The 17,341-nt window shown below is 38.9% G+C and overlaps 1 protein-coding gene across 1 annotated transcript in view; it reads left to right on the plus strand.

Moving 5' to 3' along the window:
- The first annotated feature begins 4,283 nt into the window (after window positions 1-4,283).
- Window positions 4,284-17,341, plus strand: part of LOC106922390 (protein phosphatase 3 catalytic subunit alpha) — a 96,176-nt gene continuing 83,118 nt past the window's right edge. The window contains exon 1 of the mRNA XM_014994766.2: window positions 4,284-4,611. Within this exon, the coding sequence (XP_014850252.1) occupies window positions 4,551-4,611 (61 nt within the window). The 5' untranslated portion in view covers window positions 4,284-4,550. The remainder of the gene's footprint in view (window positions 4,612-17,341) is intronic.

Raw genomic sequence — 17,341 nt, forward strand, 5'->3', positions numbered from 1 at the left:
TTACGCAAATCTCCAACTGGTTTTACGCATCGACCGATGCGTAATGAAAATCACACAAGGTCCGCCTGTCACGCTGTCCGTCACGGTGAAATCTTTCAAATCTGTGGCGGCTTCGGTTGAACAGATCCCTTCTTGTACGGCTCGTCGTCACAGCCGCCAAAGGTGGTGGCGTAAAGACAAGCATAAATGTGGCGCTGGTCACGGCGTTACCAATGTAAATAAGAGTGAAACTTCAAATGCTGTCCTGAGGGTGGTGCCAGCAGAGAAGATATGGAGGCATTTTGAATCGTAATCGTGTTCATGGAGCCATGAAAACTGACAAAGCTGTTTTGTGGGTTTGTATTGATTAAAATAGATACATAGAGTCACATTGTGACACACGGTGGCAACATGTTTTTGAGTAGTTCTGTTATTGTTAGTCCCAGTTTATTTTGTAGAGTTTTGTTTATCTTTTTTTTTTTTTTTTTTTTTTTGAGGAATTGGATGTTTGAACTCTTATTTTTCTGGATGTTTTGGGGCTGGAAGGGTTTTTGCTCTAACTTTTTTGTAATTTCAGACAGTTGCTATAAAGCATGCCCTTGGCAACAAGGTATCACGTTTTCCACCAGAAGCAGCTAAAGCAGGATATTATTACAGAAATGTCAGCTTGTTGACAACTCATGTGCTGCATGGTGATGACCTTATCTGGGGGGCAAATACCAAGCAGCTGAGGAAGAACATGAAGCAGAGGCTTTATTTCCAGAGGATTCTCATGAATATTTTGCTCTAAAGTTGCTCTCAAACTCCCCACCGCTGCTCCATCGAGAGCATATTGACCTAATGTAATGTGTGCATAGTTCAGCGGCTGCTCAGGAAAACCCTCCGGAGGCTTATCGGGTCTGCAGAGAAACCAATCGGCTCCCTGGAAGAGTTCCTGTTGTGTTAGAAAAGCCCTGAATATTTTTTAAAAAAACGCAGCGCTCCGTTTCAGCTCCTCCCCTCAGGAAGGGAAAAGTTAAAACCCCACACCACTTGTTTTAAAAAAATATATTTTATCTGGAAGAAATGACACAAGATGTGCAACACTGAAATATTTTTGTGTTTTTCAAATTCAATTTTTTTTTTTTTTGTGTGTATGCGGTAATTTTATTTGGGATGTAATTCACCTGAACCAACCTGCACCTGGTCAATAACGGAAATAAAGATATCTTATCTGTACAGTATGTGCAGTCATCACTCGGTTGGGGCTCCTTTTGCGTGAATTACATCATGGTCATTAAATGATCATGTGGTCATACTTTTAGCAGGGTGGCCAGGTGCAAAGTCCTGCAGGAAATTAAAATTTCTATAAAGCTTCCCTCTGTTTGAAACCAGAGAGGAGCTTGAGCTTCCTGATAGATGACTGTAGCGAGTTTGAACTGATTTGATTATTTATTTCTATATATATGAATTTGATCTGTTTGTATTTAAGAAATATAGATGACCCCAGCAGTCTGTGATCATCTTTTCTTGACTCTACAAGAAGAAGGTCGTCAATAATTGCTTTATCATTAAAAAAAGTTTTTTTTGGTCTTATCTGACTGATAAGCGTCTGGAGTTTTCATTAGATCATCAAATTAGCTGTAGTAAATAATTGAACTGCATCACTGCAACCATATTAACATCATGGTTATTTTTATAACTATTCCTGGTCCGTTTCTTTTGTTGTTGAATTTGGGAATACTTCTTAAGTTTATATTTTATGTTCTTGTGGGAAAAAGAAGTGTTTTCTTTAAAAGATCCCGGAGAACACCTTCCCATTTCCTCCTGAACCAAAGGTTGGGTCGATAGTTACCTGATAACTAGTAACTAAGTAAATTGTATCTCATCTGTGCCATCTAACTGGAAGACCTTAAAAGAACAACATAACTTTTCCTTTTTGTCATAGCCTCAATTCAAGAGTGTCTGCCAAACAAGGTACTGATCTGTCCTCAAGGTGGTGCTAGAGAGAACAAATAAAACATCCACAATTATTGTAATCTTGTTTCTGGTGTGTAACTTTCTGACATCTTCTGTGAAATCTAATTTTATCAACCACTTAATCCTATCATAACGATGTATTATGTGTACAATTTTAAAAGTTTGTATTTGACTCTTAAAACATTAGAAATAATTGTATTTATTATTATTGTTATAGTATTAGTATTATTAGTAGTAATTTGATACTTATCCATTTATAGTATTTATTTATTTTCTTGTTTAGATTTTGAAATTTTGTTAAATGTTTTCCTGAATTCATTAACAAACATGCAAAAGGTAAAGTGAAAATAAAGAAGTTGATTTTCAGAATATTTCAAATGTAAAAGTAGTAAAGATGTAATGCTAAGTATAATAATGATAGTATTTTTTTAAATCATTTTTGTTGGTGCATTTCTCTCAACATTTGCACAACTGCTAGTGCATTTTCTCAAAACAATTAAACTGCAACACCCAGTTAAGAACCTCCAATGTGAGTCACTTGGTCACAGTGAATTGTTCATTCCTCAAAAGCAAGCATGTATTTCAATGAAAGTGTCGGTGTCAGGAAAGTCCTGAAGTCATTGTTTATGAACGAGATAGTGAAATGTCATGTCATGTTTTCATTATAACAGTTCACTCTCGCGATGTCGTGGTTTGATCTTGGTAACACGACCTGAAAATGCTCAAGACATTTCTAAACATCACTTCCACAATCCTTTGAAATGCATAGTTATATTTTTCTCCATTGCATTGGTGCATTTCACTGATCAATTAAGATTGTCATAACTTTTAGTTCAACCGTCAGTTCTTATTCCTTCCAACAGACTGCAAATCCTTTTGGACATGAATCAATTGCTACCATGTAATTAACTACTGCTTTATATAATTTTCACTGAAAAGTGGAAAGGAACTACACTTCTGAATGCTGAATAGTCAACCAACAGTCTTCAGTCCATTGCTCGAGTCGTAACAAACAAAAACATTCAGCTGGTTGTCAAAATGTGTCGGATTTATGCATTCCTTTGTCAGTCCTCCTTGAAAATGTTTCCATAATGAAACAGTTACTGCCAGGTGAACCTCAGCTTTCACCGGTGAGGAGGAGTGTGTGAAACTTTAGTTGAAACCAGTGATGTAACAACGAGCGAAATCCCATGAACCCACAGCTGGCAAACGGATTTGAACTGGAATATCAGGATTGTTTACATTCAGTTCCAGTGTACAATATGTTTGTACTTTTTTGCAACAATGTAAACAAATTGGCATGGCAAAGAGCACATGCTGTAAAGAATGTGAAACACAAATTGAGGGTCTTGTACTCGTTTACCTCATGATATAACGATAAAGAAATGCATAAAAATGACCGATTTTGACGTCTAATTCAACATTTTTGCCTGTCGTGACTCAATAATTGAAATGAAGACTATTAGCTTTATAGAGAGCGACTGTTCAGAAGTACGCTTCATTTTGAATGGCATGGCTGAAAACGATATAAGATGGTAGAGAACTGCATAGTAGCAACTGGATGCATGTCAAAAAGGATTTGCAATATGTTGGCAGGAATGAGAAACTGCTCCTATGATGAGCCAGAAAGGCTAAACGATTTAAAGGTTGAAATCAGAGCTTTAACTCTGATCAGAGATTGAGGAAAAGTATTTTATTACAAGCAGTAGTAGTGGTAAATATATTACTTTTAGTATATGTCTTATATAAATTCTGATTCAGTTTAGCTTCATAAAAAAATGTAAGTAAATTAAAAGAAATTATTTTCAAAATTACATATATCATAAATACCATGAACTATTACTAACTAGTACTATGGCATGCAATGGATTATACATATAGAATGTTGCCAACTGCTATTACTACAAAAAATGTAATTAAATAAAAAAACTACTACTACTACTACTAATATTATTATTAATATTAATAATAATGATTATTAGGAAGTTGTAGTAGCTGTGGTAATAGCCAGCAAAATGGTTTGTTTATTGAACATTAGGAGCTACAGTATATTGTACAACTCCTTCCAACTGACTGTCGAGATTAAAGTCAAACTCTTGTTTCACAAATGAACTCAAAACGTCGAGAATGGCTCTCTCGATAACAAAATCCAGAGATAAACGACACTCCTTGCCTTGTTTGTGTTAAGTTTATTGCGGGTTATTCGCAGCGGTTGGAATGATAAAAGAACGAGAGAAAGAGAGAGAAGAAAATCTTTCGATAAAAGTGAGCGTGAAAGACAACAGTGGCTCTTCCACCAATAGGAAGCCTCGGGGGGCGGGCCTTGAGGCGTCAGCACGTTCGAGTGCACACTGCGCTGAGCCAGGCAACTTGGCTCAGAGTAACAGTAAATCAGACAGAGCAGCTCCTAACAGCTCCTCCAGCTCCTGCAGTGAAACTGTAACCCCCCGTTGCAAGTATTTTTGGCCGCTCAGAGGAACCCGGGTGAGATCACTGCGGTCTCTTTTCCTCGGACACACTCGAAGAGTTGTTCGGCAAGAGCAACGCAGGGACCCGTTTTCAGTCTCCTTTCATATATATTTACACATCTTTAAATTCATATCACACTGGAAATGTCCGAAAACAAGCCGAATGATGAGCCCAAGTTATCTACGACGGACAGGGTGGTGAAATGTAAGTGGGATTTATTTTATTTTATTTATGTGTTACGGTCTCTGCGTGTCTGGAAGAATTTCGTCGCAGCGGCAAAAAAAAAAAAATGTAGTCGAAAAATTGTTCGCTGGCTTATGGAGGAAGAAGGGTGTTAGCCGAGCTGTGACAGCAGCTGTAAACTAGGAAGTGAGGAGAACTTCAGCCTGCAAGAATCTCACACATACATGTTTATCTATTATAAAAATAAGAATACCCTCAAATTAAACGAAGCGTTTCCATGTGACCGCGCAGCCTGCAGCTTGACGGTCTGGATTTATATGTATATATGCATTTGGTGCACAGTATGCATGCAGATCAGACATTGCAATCAGCACCAAAAGCAATCCCCCCCCCCCCTTGTCTTTATTGTGCATGCACCATCAAACAAAGCTTTATCTCTCCCGTTTTAACAATTGCACAATCCTGCTTGCTCGATGTATGTTTGGTTGTGGGGGTTGCTTTCACTGTTCATGCCACATGGGGTGGCTCTTCCTGCCTCTCTCTGTGTTTACAGGTCTGACATTCCACCTTTGCAGTCTACCATAAGAATGCAATAAAGATAATAATCAGTTCGACCCTACCTACCCAGCCCGCCCAGCCTCGTTTCACTTAAAGGCTGCAGATTTTTAACTTTGAGACAATTCATGCACAAGGATATGAGCTATTAATGCGTCACTGAATGACTAGAGCAAAGTAGGATGACAGAATCTGTGTGTGTTTGTTTGATCCAGCTCTAGCTGCGGATCAGTACTCCAGTTTCTGCCCTGCACACCACAACAGGCATGTGCAGGGACCACATCAGGGAATTGAGGGAGATATTTTTCTTATTTGGGCTGAGCTCATCGATCGAAACGATTCGAGCCAATAGCTCATCAAGAGGGGGAAATTAGTGGCAATCCTGAAGCTTTAGTGGATGGAGTCAGGAGCGAGCGGCTCTGTTCTGGCCACATTTCTGGTGGAAAGCGGAGGGTGGGTGGGTGGAGTGAGTGTTGAGAGATCCACAGAATGTCTGGGGTGCTTTTGTTATGAATTTTTTAAGAGATCATACCCGTACAGTCTCCAGCAACGTGAAGGCTAATGAAAAATGGATTTGACAAGATTCGGCTATAAAGAGATGAAACGGTTTCACTGGGAAGCTTGGACTGGTCGCATTGGCTACAGTGCTTTGTGAAAGTATTCATACCTACTTGAACTTCTCCACGTTTTGACCTGGTAACATTAAGACCACAAAAGACCACAATTATTTGCATGCAGTAATCTTAACTCAAGCTGCTGCATAGTTAGAGAGCGGAGAGAAAAACGTAGCGGTGGCAGCATCATGCCCTGGAGATACCTTTTTTTTCAGCAGGTAGATGCAGGCAGGAGTGAAATACCTCAAGTCTTAATCATAAGAAGTCCTGTTTGTTGTAGGGCCGAAATGATTAATCGTGATTAATCGGTTACTGAAATAATTGTCCACTGAGTCCAGTTAACGATTTATTACTGGACCATAGAGACCCAAAAAGAGGCCATTTGCTAATAGAAGAACATACTCAAATCAGCAATTAAGCCAAAAATACACCAAAAAAATATATAGATTATGTATTTAATATTAAAAAAAAAATCTTGTCTGTAATTGTGTTCTACCCTAAACACCCCCACCAAATTCTGTGGAAAAAAAAGAAAATAATCTCTCATCAAGCAACCTTTGCTATTAAGTTATAATTGTTTAACCCAGAATATTGTCAGTTGATGTTAAATCAAGCAGAAAGCACTGAGCTTTCCACATGTTGATGTTAAAGGTACTTATTTGATTGGATTTTAGGCATTAAAATGTTTTTTTTTATTATTTTAAAACAGAATTGAAATATTTGTTTGCACCTTTTAGCATATTTCTAATGTATAAAAAAGGTTTGAATGGCTAAATGAAATTTGCTATTTTGTTATCCGATTAATCCACGGAATAATGGATTAGTCAGATAATTGCCGTTCTGATTTGCTGCTAGCAGAGGACGCAGCATGAGAACTGATGTTCAGATTCTCTCAGTCGTAGATTGAGCTTCTCTCGCTTAAAATCCCCCCCAAAAAATTCATTTCTGTTTCTGGTTGTGATGCACAGTCCGACTCTCTGGACTTTACAATGCTGCAATGCTTAGTAAAGCTCTGCAATTATCTTAATCAGTTATTGATTAGACATTAGAAGCGGGTTGTCAGTTGACATGAGAGCCCGGATCCAAAAGGCGTTGCCGGCCGTAGCTCCTGGAAGTAAATCCACCCTCTGAGTTTCCAGAAGTGCGCTGTTTTGTTTTTTTTTTCTCTTTTTTTTTGGTAATGCATCAGTGTTGTGACAACACAGGACGCCGGCTGCTGTGTACATACAAAGCATGAACGTGGCTGCAGGCTGTAGGTGTGAGGTAATTTGTTTTCAGCTGCCTGTTTTGCGACGCTGCGAGGCGTCGGTCCAACTTATCACGAGCGCGCTGCAGCCACCTGTTTTCAGAAGGCATTATCATAACGCTCCTGAAAGCCACTGCTGCAGAGTAATTACTCCATCCTCTTTAATCAGCCCCGGCAGGCCAAGTTGGCGGCGTCCGCGGGGGGGGGGTTCTTCATGTTTTTAAACTCGACAGAAATAAATATAGGAGGAAATGTCAGTTGGGAGGCTTTTCACCTTAATGAACTATGTGTAGAAATCTGGCTCAGTGGTGGACCATTACTGCAGCTTTCAAGGCTTACCTGATTAAGTAGCTGCTGGATAGGGATTAGCCTGGACCTGTGATAATCCCTATTATTTTCCCAAAAGTTCTAGTCATCATCATTGTTAATGTGTTGCTAAATGTGTTAGCTGTCGAGCTATTTCCAGCGCCGATTGATAAATGTATCCAGTTCTTGCCTGGTCACCAACTAGAACAGAAACGACAGAAACTGAATGAAGGCCCATGAATTACAGTGGATTTGGCATTTGGAAAGTGGCAGAAGAATTTATCGTAAATGTAGATTTAGCTCAGAGTATTTACTGGACTGGATTCGCTTCATATTTTCAAATGTGTCATCATCATAAGATGAGTGTGTGGGATATAAATATTGAAAAGGACTGTTTTCAGTGCAATATGTGCAGGGTATTACGCTGCTATTACAGCGAAGCCCCATCTATTTGCAGTTCAGTTCTCATGGGTTTTTCTGTGGATCGTGACTTCAAATTATTTGCCAAAAATTCACCATTTTGTGCATTTTTTCACGAAACATGTCTTATAATATCTTATAAAGTTGATATATCCTCAAATTATGCTTGGGATGCTGAGTTATTTAAGCAAAAGGCTACTTAGCATGCTGTTAGCTTGTTTTTGCAAAGCAGCCAATCCAGGAGCGGCATTCATTTTCCTTGGCGCTGATTGGCTGTTGTGCTAAGACGGTTTCCACTGTGCGTATTAATGCATATTAAGGTTTGAATGATTTAAAATAGGCAGCTCAAACACAACCTTTACTGGGGAAGGGTTTTTTCTCAGCATCAGAGGGTTAGTTAAAGGAAATGTAGAGGGAGCTAGAGACTCCATAGTGGGGTGAAGGTTCATCTTCCAGCAGGACATCAATGATTTGGTCATTGTCCAAAGTTTTAGTCACGTTGGCCAAAATCGTTGCACTGTAAGTATTCACGAGCCAAAACCAAATACCTTTTTGTAGGAAAGGGATGTCGTAGATCCAAAATGTGGAAAGGATTTTGCGCGTTTGCAAAATCCTTCGTTTTAAAAGCATTGTAAAAGAAGGGACACTTTCTTTTAAGACGCCTTCTATATTTAGCCAAGTTTTAATGAATTGAATAAACGTTGATACTGGTGCAGTAAAATAGACTTTTCATTAAAAGTCTCTGGATAGACGTCGTTCTTTTCATTAATAAGCCTTGGTTATAAAAGACAAATAACGTTGTGTAACATTTTACATTACAAGGAAATTATGTTCGTAATGATTCACATTTGTATCATTCTTGAACTGCATTCGGGGGCTGCACAATATCAGACCACAGGTGGCCCTCGGGCCACACTTTGGGCAACCCTGACGTAGAACAAAGCGTGTATAAGTGTTAGATTGGCCCAGTCTGAAACTGATGTCCAGATTCTCACCATCCAACTGAGCTATTTTGCACAGGACAATGTGAAGGATTTTCAGCATCTAGATGTGGAAATCTGCTATAGAAATTCTCCAAAATGCTACAATTCCAGCAGAAACTGGGTCTACACGCTGCTGAATACAAAGCAGGCCACACATTTTCCTTCCACTTCAAAACTACGTTCTAACTTACAAGTTTGTGGCTGTAAGCTGCAAAAAAAAGTGAAAAAATAAACATCCACAGGGTATGAATACTTTTGCTTGGGAATGTAGTTAGTAATTTGGTTGCCATGACAGCAGCAGCGCTCCAAAGCAGAATAAGCATAGTAATGATGTTTTTCCATCGCCGTGCCGAGACGTGGGGCCTCCCTCCTGCCCGGCGCTCCTCTCCTCCCGACGCAGCGCTGGGTGCTTTTCTTTCTGCGAGCGGGGGATGGACGACATCTGACATTTGACTTTTCGGAGAGGAGGGCCCCCGCGCTCAGACCCGCGTGGGCCGCAGAGGCTGTGCTTGATGACAGCGGCGCGATCCCAGCTGGACGGCCCCAGCCATTTATAGAACCGGACGTTAAGCAGCGCCCTGTATCGTCGGACTTCTTCCTCACCTGCACACCTGCCTCTTGTTTGTATGCCAACAGCAGCGTTTTTTTTTTTTTTTTTTTGTTCTTATCAGATGTAAACGCAGCGGTGTGCAGAAATGAAAGAGTTTTGCTGAAGGTCATCTGACTCTGAGAAATATTTACTCAATAGCTTCCACACACTCTTTGCAGCACGGTGATTTAAAACGGGAATTCATAGCAGCTACCCTTTAGTCCTGTGTTGATTGTTTTGATGAGGAGTTTAGATTTCCCTCGATAAATGTGAACAAAACTGGATGTTAAACCATCTTTTGTTTTCAGGAACAACACTTGTAGTTTCTCTTTGTGTTCAGTTTTGAATAGTTTTATTTTTTTCTATCAGTTTAAAACATCCAGACAAGAAAATTAACATAAATCTGCAGAGCCGGGTGCTCAGGCAGCTAAGTTCTCATAAACCTAGACGTTAATAATTAGTTGTAAAAAAATCCCCGAAAGTAGCAAAAAGAAAACCTTAACGATGCAAAAGCGACAACAAGAAATGTGAAATTCAATTTAAACAACTTAGGCTTAAACAGTTTGTGTTCATGTTATTCTAGCTGCATTTCCTGGAGAAATCGCTTTTTCTTTCATGCTGAAAATCTCATGTTTACCAGCTGATGTAGGTTAAACTGTGTGAGATGTAAGAGGTCCTTTTTACATCATATTACTGTCGAAAAAGGAAGAGAATTATCAGATGAAAATAAGTTTTTGAGTCACCAAATCAGATTTATCTGTAGCTTGTATATTAAAGAGTAAAGTTCACTGCTTAAAATTGGTATCTAGATAGATTATTATGCATTCATTCACAGGCAAGGAAACAAAAAATCTGAAACATGGATATGGAAAAAAGACCTAAAAAGTAAATCTAAACCACTAAAACCTAGAAATTATCGTTTGACGTTTCCTCTATCTGGTGTTGTTTTACTGAAAAGAGGATCTCCCCAGTGATGTAATCTGATTTTTGTTGCTGTTGTGAATTACGTTGCAGAAACGCATAGATTTTTTTTTAATATTTTTGAATTTTGCAATTGCACCAAGTCGACTGTAGGTGATTATATTTTTGATGCCCTAAATGTCAATATTGTCTTTGGTCAGTCGGATGGCTCTTTACAGCCTCATTCAGATTTCAGTCAGAAAGATGAAAAGGTTAAGAGGAATGGTTGGAGCATTGTGGTTTAAAAAAAGACGAATGAGGGAAAATGTAGGCTAATTGCAGCCTACTTTGTGATCACATTATTCCACAATAGTACTGAAATTGCATGTTTTTCATATGTCCTGCAGCTCTCCTGGAAACGGGCGCCCTAATATTACCAGCTTCATTTATAAGCGCTATTTTATGGATGCTATTTAGAATCTAGATCAGTATTTCTGCGTTGCAGACAGTCCTGCAAAAAGTCAGCTTCACACAATGTTTCAAAAAGGATTTATAAACGCTGGCTAATGATGCTAATAATCTTTGATGGATTCAGCTGAAAACAGCAACTGATCTACACTGATGACATCACTGCTGCTGTTGAAACAAACCACGAAAAGATGAAATTCAGTGTTATCAACGCAATCTTTTGTCTTTTTATTGCTTTAGTTTTAAATTAAGAAGATGAACACTAGTTTTGGAGTTCTGAGCACGACTCTCAGAACATTTGAGTCGGTTGTGGATCCGGTTGTGGATCCGCCTCCAGCGCCGAGCTAATTGTTTCTTTCCTCTGGACCAGCTGATAGTAAAGCTGAGTTGGCGCTTTTCCCACAGTGCCACAGTCTGCGCTTAATGTGAATTTTTGTTTTCCAACTCTCATTTTGAGAAACAACCTGCACTATTTCAGTTACACTGGATGTTATGGGAAAGATGTTAACTCGAACTGATTTAATTTGAAGGAAGCAGTAATGATGCTTGTTTGCGCACCTCTGTGGGACTGAGGCAGCTGTAGCTCTGTTTGTCAACTTGTTGTGTGAGGTTGTTGTTTCTCCTCCAAAGTGAAATATTAAGCTTGGTTAAGCATATGATTCATTGTTGGTTATGTCTTATTTAGAATATTTCAGTGGACAAATATCTGTTTGGTTACTATGCAAAAACACTGTTTTATTTAGCTAGATTTTTTTATTTATTTACTAATTTTTTTCCATTGAATGGCTAAAGTAACCGTTGCCTCTCCTGTGTTTTAAAAGGGAGCATATTTAATCTGACACTGACTGGTTACACAATTGATTTGCTGCAACAAAGCAGACGTTTTAGTGGCTGGTCGTCAATAACGTTCCCAGTCAAGTTAATTGTTTGCACAAGGGAGAAAACCTGCAAGATAAGTGTTATTAATTGTGCTGTCATACGCTGTTATAGAAACTTATTCAGTATACAATGCAGCTTTTAATTTACATGTAATAGTCAAGTGAAGAATTTCCAGTGTTGTATTTAGGAAGCTGACAGGTGTTTCTTCTGTTGACAGCCATCTTCTTGTACAGTTCTTAATAGCAAAACGTGAGTGAAATAAAAGTAGAAAAATGTGTATTCACTCTGTGTGAGTGCCACAGGATGAATGTAGGAGCTCTTCTGCTAACATGCTAATATAAGCATAACTCTGGTTAGCTTTAGCTAGCCTGCTAAGACCACAGGAGCATGTTAAGTTGCAATAATAAGCAAATATACCAACATTTTTATGTTATCTCAGATTACCTAACATTAGCTTCTGTTTTCATGGCAGCCTTTGGAACAGGATTCTCCAAAATGTCAACTTTGGCTAAAGTTTGTTAGCTAAAAAGAGTAAACATTTGCTAATAGTCTAAAATTAGCATGTTAAGTCAGATAAATTTACTCTAGCAACTGTGCTAAAAGCAGTCTATGCAATAGCTTTACCCAAAATGCCAGCCTTAGCTAACATATGCCAGTAAAATAGCTGAAATTAGCTAACATGCTAACATTAGCCTGGTAACTCACATTATCTTACATTAACTGTTATGTATATTGCAGCTTATGTATTAGCTTTAATCAAATTTGCCCAAAATTACCTGTCTTCATGAATTGGCATGTAAGCATTTTGGCTAACAATAGCTAAAATGAGCAAATAGGCTAATATAAACATGTTAGCTAAGTTTAGCTAACATTAGGTAACATGCTAACATTAGCATGTAAGCATTTTAATTTACAATAATAAACATTGGCTAATGTTTATCATTGTTGAAATATATTAAAATGGCAACATTAGCATATAGAATACCAATTAAAATTGTAATATTATAAAAAAAATAGTAAACAATATTTAAAAGTGTTTAAAGAAACCTGAAGCATTTAGCTTTCAAATAAGATGTTGGTATGATTTGAAGTTTCCCCCATTATTTTTAGGGGAATATTTGTAGAAAAAGTTAAATATAAGTATAAAAGTTGTAAATGGCAGAAGTTGCAGACATGGTACTGAAAGTTGCTGCATTTAAGTTGTTGAAATGACAGTAGTAAGTACAAAAAACACACACTTTGTAGCATTCACAGAACAAGCATGCACTCTTGGTTCGGTTCTTGATTGCATGACAGTGCAGGAGTACAGACCTGAGCCACTCGCTGCCTCCGTTATGATGTTGTTCTGAGATAAGGCGCTCTGTGGTATTTTGATCCGCAGTAAGTGCACCTTTACTGCTCATTAGATTAAAGAGAATTAGACTCTGTTGTGGATTTGGGGCACAGAGAAAGCAGTGGATTTGGACAGATTAAGATCCATATAGGGGGATAAAGGCAGCTCTGCTCTGGGGTTATAATCTGACTCCATGCATTAGCTGCTGCTTTTGCTAATTCATGTGAACAAATGGATGTTGGGTGTTGATGAAAGGAAACGGGGGAGTGAAACTGTTTACCTACGCTGGTATTTTTTGATCATTGCTAATCTAAGTAAGCGCGGTTAACGGCATATTCAAGCCTTGAAGATCATACTGTTGATTTACTTCCCTTGTTACACAATAAAGCTGTATTTTTATAGCTTATGCAATGTGGCGATGGAGGCATGTTTTCAGTGTTGCTCCCTACTATTGTCTGGTCATTAAGAATCGTTATGAGCACCACATGGAGCTTATTTTCTTTGTTTGCTTTGGACAAAACAGAGAAATTACACTCATGATTGCTTGTACCCACAGTGGCCAACTATGAGTGAGGAGATCATAATGCCCCGCTCTCATATTTCATGAAAATCATCCTGTGTACAAACAAACCCTCACTACTCCCCAATTCAGTCGGCAGACGGGAGCACAGAGTTGGGAACAAAAGCCATTTGGAGCAGAAGCGGCAGTTGTGTGTCATTAGATAGCTCTTTAGAGTGGGTCACCCAAATTAATCGATACAGTGTCTGCTGCGCATTTAGCTGCGCGTTGGGCAGCCGGTTTGCAGAGAGCGGGGGAGGAGAGGATGACACCGTGAACCGGGAGCAGGAAGGGTTGCTAGGTCGGCTTGTGGAGCAGGCCCTTCCGCTCCCACCAGGAGAGAGCGAGAGGCAGAGCGAGCGAGCTGCGAATGCACTGCAGTTTGTGTTTACATTAGTGCAATCGTGTTCACACAAACATTCGGGCACGCATGTGTGCACACGGGTCACTTCAAAGCGAACGAGAACGCCGACGTCTGTGGAAATCTTATACTAGAAAACGTTTTTTTTTTTTTTTAATCGGTTGCTTATTTTAAGGAAGATTTGTGAGACGAATGCATCCGATTAATAGTGATGAACTGATTTAGTAATCGATTAATTAACTGAAGGGTGCGGACTCAAACGAGGAGTTTGTGTCGAGAACAACTTAGTCAGAGGAGTCATTAAGCTAAAACTGTACAAAAAATGAAACATTTTGCATTTAAGATATAAAAAAGACCTTTGTCTGTAATTATGTTTTACTCAAGTGGAATCATTTTAGCTTCACGTCATTCAAATTCTGTAATAAATATTAAAAAAATCTCCTATTGAGCGCGTTTTGCTATCCAATAATTAATTGGTTAAACCAAAAAATATTCAGCAGTTTATTGATGTTAAGTCAAGCAGAAAGTATTTATTTAGCTACAAATGCATCTTTTGCGATGAATCATGAAGCGTTCACTAAATAAATGTTACGTTACTGCATTTTAGGCAATAATATGTGTTTTTTTTCTTTAAAAATTAACTGAATTATTTGTCTCTTTTAACATTGTATAAATTGGTGTAGGTGGTTAAATGAAAAATCTGCAGAATGGGCCAGCTTTTAAATCCAATGATCAATCATTAGTTAATGCAGCCCTAATGTTTTGGCCAATTTCTAAAGTGTAGTTCATGTAAACCTATTTAAAAACTAACTTCTCATATGCATCATGTGTCTTTCCACATTAAATTGGAGCATCGTCGCAATAGTTTGGATATTAACTGTATGCTGACATTTATTTAACTCCACAGGTTCATACATCCTGCCACACATTGAGACGTAAAAGGGGCATTCCCCCTTTTTAGACCTCAGAGTTGACTCTGTGGATTGGGACAGGCCCCTGCACGCCGCCGTGTACCAGACGCAAACACAGACACACTCCTGCATCGTGCCGGCCGGGCGGGTGTTTGTATTTAAATATGGGCAAAATGAGTAAGGCTGTTTGCGGGCTGCCTATAAATGGTGGATTAGTAGACTGAGAAAAGCCCCTGCACAGGAAGAGACGGCTTTGCAGCAGAATAATGTACGGTATCTGTCGGTAGCTGTCTGCTCACACGGCCTCTGAGATGTGCAGGATGCGGGACGATACGATCTAGATTTCCGTTTACAAAATGCAACTTTTGGACATTAAAGCGAAACCTTGACCAGAAACGGGAGTAAATCATATTCTAGATCACCGCACTGGAACAAATCCCACACATTAGCGCCTGATTTTTCTCGTCTCGTTCAACATGGCACGCTCGTTACTTATTTCTCTTTTCCTCTTCTGCGCCTGTTTGATAAAGCCAGTCGGCGCCTGTAGCCCGATCTCACAGAGAAGTCCCAGTTGTCTTCAGGGCATCGCTTTGCTTTCCACTGTCGGTTTGTTTTGGCGGGAGTTTGGCTTTGGCACATTGCTTCTGAGCACGATCAGCCAACATGGCAGCATCAGCAACGTGCATTCAGACATGCAACCCCCCCCAAAGTTGTTTCTGGCAGCCGACGAGCTATAGTATTTAAAAGCCAGTTGGACGTCGTCCAGTGACGGATTCGCTGTGTTTGACTTGATATCGGGGAAGTGAATCGTATCAAGTGTCTTGTACTTTCCTGATGTTTTATGCGATAACTCAGCAGCTGACTTAAAGGCGATGCAAAGCTGAACTGGTCTGCCGTTCTGCACTATAATGTGCATTACTCTAATCAGTTTGAGCCTCTTAGTGTTTCTTTTCTTCCCTCCTACTCCCTTTTAGCTCATATGTTGTTTTTTTAACACATTTAAATTCTTAAGAAAGCCGTTTTAAAGCTGTTTTGACCAGCATTGTGTAATCTTTTAATGTGGTATTTAACGGATAGTTTCCCAGGCTTTCTAAAACACATTTTTTAAATTAAATATAAGCTTTGGCTCCTTCTCCATCCACCCTCCCCCCATCCCACTCATTTTGGGTTGGTTTATCTCAGCAACTGGATAGAAAAGCTTCTCAGAAGAAGAAAATTATTGGCAAATTATTGGTAAAATTGCTCTAATAAGCAACACCACTACTGGTTGTGGCTTTTGGTTGTTTCAGAGAAGACTTGGTGCGAGTGAAGCAGGTCGGAGACAGCTTTCCAGAACTGGGTCTGACCTGAAATGATGTGAATCATCAGCTGTTTCCTTTCTCAGCCTGCAGCTGACTGGCATCTTCCCAGATATGATTTAATATCCCACATCTCCCCAGAGATGAAAGTAATTCCCGAAAAGTAGCCCCTCTGCTACAGTTTCTCCCCCTGCAGATGGCCACCACAATAATTTATTCTTGTTCGCTTGAATATTGAATTACAAATATTAAAATTAGGACCGCACCGATTGTTCAGCTGGCCCTAGTTTCCGATCTTCTGCAAAAGTCTGAAAATCGGCCGCTGTCGCCCGATACTAAAACAAGTTTGTATTGTTTCATGGGTATTCATGGGTAAACATTGAATAGTTTTAGATAAAATAAGACTGGAACAATGAAAGTGTATTGTGAAATTTCAGCAACTGGCTGTATCTGCGTTTCCATCAACCATAAAATTGCAGAAATTGAAATTACAGAACTAAATTCACTTAAATAGAAATAGAGTAATTTTAAGCATGCTTGTGAATTCACCTCACTTACCTGTTCCAGGTACAAAAGGAGAAATTGCTGCCCAACTTCCTGTATTTATAGGTATCTGGGAAGTGATGTCACAGGAGGCAGCAGAAAACTTTAGGGATTTTGTTAGAATTAGTTTTTATTTATGTTTAGTGTAAAAATAAAATGGCTCGACTGCTTAATATTTACTCGTAAGATTTAAGGCTCCAGTTGTGTCTGAGCATCTTAAAGGTATTTAAGTAGAACAAGGCAGTAGTTCATAATTTTTCTAAACAATTTTGGTCACATTGTTTATTGAAAACTGCAATGGAGACATTTTTTGCATCATGTCAGTTTGTATATAGCAGCAAAGCTCTTATTTGTAGGCACTGGCCTCTTTGAACAACGTGGCTCTGGCTCCACCAACAGCGTCACAAAGTTAATCAAAAGTTGAGTTTGCCATTTGAATGTGTTGAATCTGTTGCTCTTCTGTAAAATCACCAACTATAACTTCCCCAAAACGCTTCTTACATAACCTCTCTGAAGTATAAGAAGCTCGTTTTAATGCTTTATCATGTGAACAAGCTAGTTCACTTGTGATTTCAGTTGCCTTTCTTATTTAATGGAAACACTGCAAATGTAAAACTGTGTTCTTTGTATATTAATATAATGCCAAAAAAAGCTTTGCACATGTCGCGATAACAAAATTTACCCGCCGATAAATTGTCCCAGAAGTTATTGTGATAAATGATAATATTGTTGTTTTCAGACCATTTTCAATTAATATAATGGTAATGGCATAATAATGCAATAACT

The sequence above is a fragment of the Poecilia mexicana genome, unplaced genomic scaffold (genome assembly GCF_051168715.1).
Source record: "Poecilia mexicana isolate PSO_F unplaced genomic scaffold, ASM5116871v1 scaffold_18, whole genome shotgun sequence".
Classification (NCBI taxonomy): domain Eukaryota; kingdom Metazoa; phylum Chordata; class Actinopteri; order Cyprinodontiformes; family Poeciliidae; genus Poecilia; species Poecilia mexicana.